Genomic DNA, 6872 nt, shown 5'->3' on the forward strand with positions numbered 1-6872 from the left:
GTTAGGGACGTTTTCAGCTATGATATTTTTCAAATAAGGTCTCCACCCCCTTCTCTTTTCTCCTTTTGGGACCCCTATAATTTGAATGTTAGTGTGCTTGATGTTGTCCCAGAGGTCTCAAACTATCCCCCCTTTTTTTTTTTCTTTTTTCTGTTTATCTTGGGTGATTTCCACCACTCTGCCTTCCAGTTCACTGATCCGTTCCCCATTCCTCTGTATCCAGTCTACTGTTGATTCCTTCCGGTGTATTTTTTCAGTTATTGTATTCTTCAGCTCTGTTGGTTGCTTCTTTGTATTTTCTAACTCTCTGTTAAACTCTCACTGTGTTCACCCACATTCTTCTCCCAAGTTTGTTGACCATCTTTATGATCATTACCTTGCACTCTTTCTTCGGTAGATTGCATATCTCCACTTTGCTTAGTTCTTCTGGGGTTTTGTCTTATTCTTTTATTTGGAATTCCTCTGTCTCCTCATTTTGCCTAATTCTCTATGTTTATCTCTGTGTATTAGGAAGGGTCAGTTACATTTTTTCAATCTTGGAGAAGTGGCCTTATGTAAGAGACATCCTCTGGAACCCAGCAGCACCCTCCCCTTTGGTCACCAGAGCTGTATGCTTTTGTCCCATGTGTGGGTTGTGTGGGTCCTTCTGCTGTGGCTGGGCCAGCTACTGTGGGCAGCTGGTAGGTGAGGCTGGCCCAGCCCTGTTGGCTGCCTGGCCCTGCCTTGTCCAGTGGCTGCCAGCCTGCTGATAAGAGGGGCTGGGTCCTGGGGCAGCTGGTTGTGGGCCCCAGAGGGCTAGAGATCTAGAATATTCTGTAAGGGGAAAACAGGGGAATTTAGCTTCACCCAGTAGCAGAAACAATAATAGAATCTCTTCTTTTTGACAGGCTGTCTTTGGCTAGATTGCTCTTTAGTTCCCAGCATGACACTTTTATGCAGACAGGCTCTGTTGACTGTATGAGGAAAACGCTAAAATATCTCTCTTCATGGAACACAAGTGGACTTTACATAGCTAGGCCTCCTTTAAGATCGAAACGCTGGGGCTTCCCTGGTGGCGCAGTGGTTGAGAGTCCGCCTGCTGATGCAGGGGACGTGGGTTCGTGCCCCGGTCCGGGAAGATCCCACATGCCGCGGAGCGGCTGGGCCCGTGAGCCATGGCCACTGAGCCTGTGCGTCCGGAGCCTGTGCTCCGCAACGGGAGAGGCCACAGCAGTGAGAGGCCCGCGTACCACAAAAAAAAAACAAAAAAAAAGATTGAAACTCTGTCTTTGGAAAAGTATATCACTGGGGAGTTGTTGTACATAAAGAAAAATAAGCCATTTCATGTATTTTATATGAAAGTAAAAATAGATACTTCATGTAAATACATGAAACCCAGCACCTTACTCTGTAAGCAAACAATATATGAGCAGCTTTTGTTTAAGTAAAAACGTAAATTAAATATTTTCCGCACTTAGAAGATACTAAATATTTGTTGCCTGATTGAATCCAGCTCGTGTCGCCTGTAGCAACCGGTTCTGCCTTTCTAAGCTTCACGTTCCTCCTCTGTAAAATCTTTTCTCCTTTGCATTTTTATTAATGCATTCCTTCAGCACATATTTACTAACCATCTCATATGTGCACATTTCTGTGCCAAGCACTTACCTAATCCTTATAATAACTGTGTGGGTGAGGAAATGGGTTAGGAGAGGTGAACCTTGTCCACGGCAGCTTAGCATCTGTGAGAGGAAACAGAGATGTTCTACTACTTAAGGAAGGGGGAGGGGCAGATTGCAACAGGTGGCATTTTGTTTATTGATTGGCTGCAAGTTTTAAGTGAAGTCCAGCAGTGTTGGGGCACAGTCCATCGCGGACCAAGGCAGGACCAGCTTGGCAGCTGATATGCTCAATTTTTCAAATGTTTAAACCCTGTGACTCAGTTACTCAATTCTTAGAAATCTGTCCCCAGGAACTAATCAGGAATTTCGTCAAAGATTTGTATACAAAGATGTTTACCCACAGCCTATTTATATAGCTGAAATTTTGAAAACGGCCCAGATGTTCAACAAACAGCAGGATAACTGTTTATTCTACTTGACACGTACATGGCAGTGACTCAGTACTTTGCCAGTATTAACTCGTTCAGTCCTGACAAGGGTTGGGGTGGTGCATGGCAGGTGCTGTTATCGCCCCATCTTAGAGATGAAGATAGTTGAGGCCTGGGTCACACAGCTGGCAAGGGCGGGAGGCTGACCTGAACCCTGATGGCTACTGCCCGAGCCCAGGCTGTTTCCACCTTCCTCTGTGTGTGACAGCATTCATGCTCTGGAATATTATACAGTATTCTGACTTTTTTACCAATTTCCACTATATAATATTATATGAAGGTTATGAAATTATATGACATGGTTTCACTTTTGAAAACACACATTTCAAAGAAAGGAGAGACGAAGCTTGTTTATCCATCAGCATCCCCGACAGGTGCTTGCGGTTGGTGTCCTCAGCGTTGGGCCCTCCTCAGGTGTAGAAAGTACGACGAATCAGATGTCAAGATGTTCTTTGTCTAACAAGGAAGTTGTGACTGCCTGATCTCTGCCAAATAGAGGGTCTGTAAGATACAGCAGACTGGCAGAGACTAAGAGATGAGAGGTCAGCCAGTGTGCCTGGCGGGGGCGGGGGCAGGGGGCAGGGGGCAGGAGTCGGTGTGGCTGCCTGGGGACTCCGTGAAATCCATGCCATCGTGGGGCAGGCTGGGGCCACCTCACAGCATTGCTTTCACGAGGAGAAAACCTACCAAGCTCCACACCTTGACAGCATGTGGCCTACTTTGTTAATCTTATGTTAGTGAAATTCATTTACTCTTACTTATATTAAGTCAAGATTTCTCTGTTTGGTTTCTGTATTCTGGATGCAGTGCCGGGGGAAAACTTGTCACTGGACCATTTGCTGCTTTGGCAAGACAGCCAAGTACATATAAGCCTTAACGTGCCAGGAAGCAGGCATTGGTGCCTCCTCCTGGGGTGGGGATTTTCTAGGTGAAGAAAACTCGCTTTGCTGCTATGAAGAGATGTGGAGTGCACATCTTCATGTGTCATATGGGGCCAGGGCACAGGTGCCAGTCCTGTTAGCTATACATGTGTGCGGAGAAAGGGGCTTTGCTGGGGCAGCTGACCTGGGCTTGTCACCACTGGGCTTTGAGAATTTTTGTGAAACTGGGGAACTTTTAACTCTTCTTATTCAGAGGACAATTGTGTTACAAAGGACGAAACTTAGTACAGAAATATGTCGGTGGTTTTCAAACCAAGAATGAAACTGTTCAGTTTGCTTTCGTTTCTCTAGAAACCTGACGTGCGGCTCTCTCGAGGCAGCATCGACAGGGAGGATGGAGGTCCTCAGGGCCCGGTAAGCAGCTGCCCACGTTCTCATCAGGATCTGGACCACTTTGTGTCCTGGGATGTCCAGGCTTACTAGCATTTGTCGTATGGAACACAATAATTCATTCTATAACTAAAATCAGCGTTTTAGCCAAGATTATTAAAACTTACGGTACGCAGCCCAACATGCGTATTTAGGTAGAAAATTTTCTACCCCATTACTAATACACTCTTTTCAATAGTAAGCTGAACTCTCCGTGTCCTAAAGAAATACGTACACAAATTGTTGCTACAGCAAGTTGTCATCTGCTAAATTTTTATACTCTTGTTTTGTGTTTTATGAAAGTTTCCACAGTCACAGAAAACTTGTTCAAGCAAGATTTTTTTCTGCTGGGTGTTGTAGGGGGAAATGCCTGAAATTTTCTTTAAAGACCTAGCTTATTATCATTATTCCAAATATATTTAAAGCCTGCTAGAAATATTCCCTGGTCTTCAGGGGAGAGTAGTTAAAATTGTTATGATTTCCATTAGCAGATATCTGGTTAAAATAAATGCAGATTTCTTTAAAACTTAAAGAAATCCCCAGTAAAAAGGGGGAGACCTGCACTTGCTGGGTAATGGACTTAAGGAGATAAATCTCCATCCACCCCTAATAAGGTTTATGAGTAGAAATAAACCATTTCATTTCTAGACACACATGCATACACGTACATACCTACATACATTAGACTGTGTCGTCATCCAGCTCCGAGATGCATAGTTTTCCCTAGTCTGTGCTCTAAAATCCAGCTCCCCCTAAGATCTGGCCCCTAGAAGATGTGTTCAGTTGCCAGCGTGTGAAGGTGTGGCATTTCCCATAAGATATGCTGGCACAGTGGGCTCTACAGACAGAATATTAGGCATTCCTTAGTCCACAAGTGCAAAATCACGCTGTTCCCCAGTTAACATCTCCACATGCAGTGCTCACTCTTTATATTGGAGAGATGACATGAAAGCATTCCCTCTAAGATCAGGAAGAAGACAAGGATGCTGACTCTCATCACTTTTATTCAACATAGTATGGGAAGTCCTAGCCACAGCAATCAGACAAGAAAAAGGAATCCAAATTGGAAAGGAAGAAGTAAAACTGTCACTGTTTGCAGATGACATGATACTTACATAGAAAATTCTAAAAATGCCACCAGAAAACTACTAGAGCTCATCAGTGAATTCAGTAAAGTTACAGGATACAAAATTAATATACAGAAATCTGTCACATTTCTGTAGATTAAGAATGAACTATTGTTCATTGTTTCCTGTTAAGGAAACAATCCCATTTACCATCACATCAAAAAGAATAAAATACCTAGGATTAAACCTACCTAAAGAAGTAAAAGCCCTGTTCTCGGAAAACTAGAAGACACTGATGAAAGAAATTGAAGAGGACACAAACGGATGGAAAGATATACTGTGTTCTTGGATTGGAAGCAGTAACATTGTTAAAATGACCATACTACCCAAGGCAATCTACAGATTCAGTGCAATCCCTGTCAAAATACTAATAGCATGTTTTATAAAACTAGAACAAATAATTTTAAAATATGTATGAAAACACAAAAGAACCCAAATAGCCACATCAATCTTGAGAAAGAAGAACAGAGCTGAAAGAATCACTCTCCCTGACCTCAGACTATACTACAAAGTTATAGTAATCAAAACAGTAAGGTACTGGCACAAAAACAGACATATAGATCAATGGAACAGAATAGAGAGCCCGGAAATAAACCCACACACTTATGATCAATTAAGGTATGACAGAGGAAGCAAGAATATACAATGGAGAAAAGACAGTCTCTTCAGTAAGTGGTGCTGGGACAACTGGACAGCTACATGTAAAGAATGAAATTAGAACATTCTCCAAGACCATATGCAAAAATAAACTGAAAATGGATTAAAGACTTTAAGATCGGAAACAAAAGGAAACAAAAAAATTTTTAAAGTTTTTAAAGATTTTTTAAGAGACCTAAATATAACACCAGAAACCATAAAACTCTTAGAGGAAAACATAGGCAGAACACTCTTTGACATAAATCATAGCAATATTTTTTTGATCTGTCTCCTAAAGCAAAGGAAATAAAAGCAAATATAAAGAAATGGGACCAATTTAAACTTAAAAGCTTTTGCACAGCAAAGGAGACCACTGACAAAATGAAAGACAACCTACTGAACGGGAGAAAATATTTGCAGGGGATGTGACTGATATGGGGTTAATATACAAAATATATAAACAGCTCATACAACTCAATGTCAGAAAAAAACAAAGCAACCCAATTAAAAAATGGGCAGAAGACCTGAATAGACATTTTTCCAAAGAGGAAATACAGATGGCCAACAGACACATGAAAAGATGCTCAACATGGCTAATCATCAGAGAAATGCAAATCAAAAGCCCAGTGAGATATCACCTCACACTGGTCAGAATGGCCATTATCGAAAAGAACGCAAATAACAAATGTTGGTGAGGATGTGGAGAAAGGGGAACCCTTGTACGCTGGTGGGAATGTAAATTGGTGCAGCCACTGTGGAAAACAGTATGGAGGTCTCAAAAAACTAAAAATAGGACTACCATATGATTTAGCAATCCCACTCCTGGGCATATGTCCGAAAAAAAAACAGAAACATTAATTTGAAAAGATACATGCACTCCAGTGTTCATAGCAGCATTATTTATAATTGCCAAGATATGGAAGCAACCCAAGTTCATCAGCAGATGAATGGATAAAGAAGCTGTGGTGTATATATACAATGGAATACTACTTAGCCATAAAAAATGAAGTTTTGTCATTTGCAGCAACATGGATGGACTTGGAGGGTATTATGCTAAGAGAATAAGTCAGAAAGACAAATATTGTATAGTATCACAAACTAGTGCATATAACGAAAAGACTCAGATATAGAGGACAAACTAGTGGTTAACAGTGGAGAGAGGCAATAATACAAGGGTAGGAGATTAAAAGGTGTAAACTATTTTGTATAAAATCAGCTACAGTGGGAATTCCCTGGCGATGCAGTGGTTAGGACTCGGCGCTTTCCCTGCTAGGGCCCGGGTTCAATCCCTCGTCAGGAAACTAAGATCCCGCAAGTCGCACGGGGCGGCCAAAAAAATCAGCCGCAAGGACGTATTGTAGAACACAGTGAATATAGCCAATATTTTATAATAACTACAAATGGAGCATAACCTTTAAAAATTGTGAATCACTATACTGTACACCTGTAACTTACAGTGTGCATCAAGACTTCTTTTTTTTTGCTGTACGCGGGCCTCTCACTGCTGTGGCCTCTCCCGTTGCGGAGCACAGGCTCCGAACGTGCAGGCTCAGCGGCCATGGCTCACAGGCCCAGCCGCTCAGTGGCATGTGGGGTCTTCCCGGACTGGGGCGCGAACCCGTGTCCCCTGCATCGGCAGGCGGACTCTCAACCACTGCGCCACCAGGGAAGCCCAAGACTTCTTCAATTAATAAAATGATAACATATTGAGCA

The 6872-nt window shown here is 42.4% G+C and overlaps 1 protein-coding gene across 1 annotated transcript in view; it reads left to right on the forward strand.

Moving 5' to 3' along the window:
* The window catches only part of PTK2 (protein tyrosine kinase 2), a 167018-nt gene that overhangs the window by 147213 nt on the left and 12933 nt on the right, over positions 1–6872 (forward strand). Inside the window, exon 25 of the mRNA XM_007464627.1 lies at positions 3319–3381. Within this exon, the coding sequence (XP_007464689.1) occupies positions 3319–3381 (63 nt within the window). The remainder of the gene's footprint in view (positions 1–3318; positions 3382–6872) is intronic.

Source organism: Lipotes vexillifer, unplaced genomic scaffold, assembly GCF_000442215.2.
Source record: "Lipotes vexillifer unplaced genomic scaffold, Lipotes_vexillifer_v1.1 scaffold394, whole genome shotgun sequence".
NCBI lineage: Eukaryota > Metazoa > Chordata > Mammalia > Artiodactyla > Lipotidae > Lipotes > Lipotes vexillifer.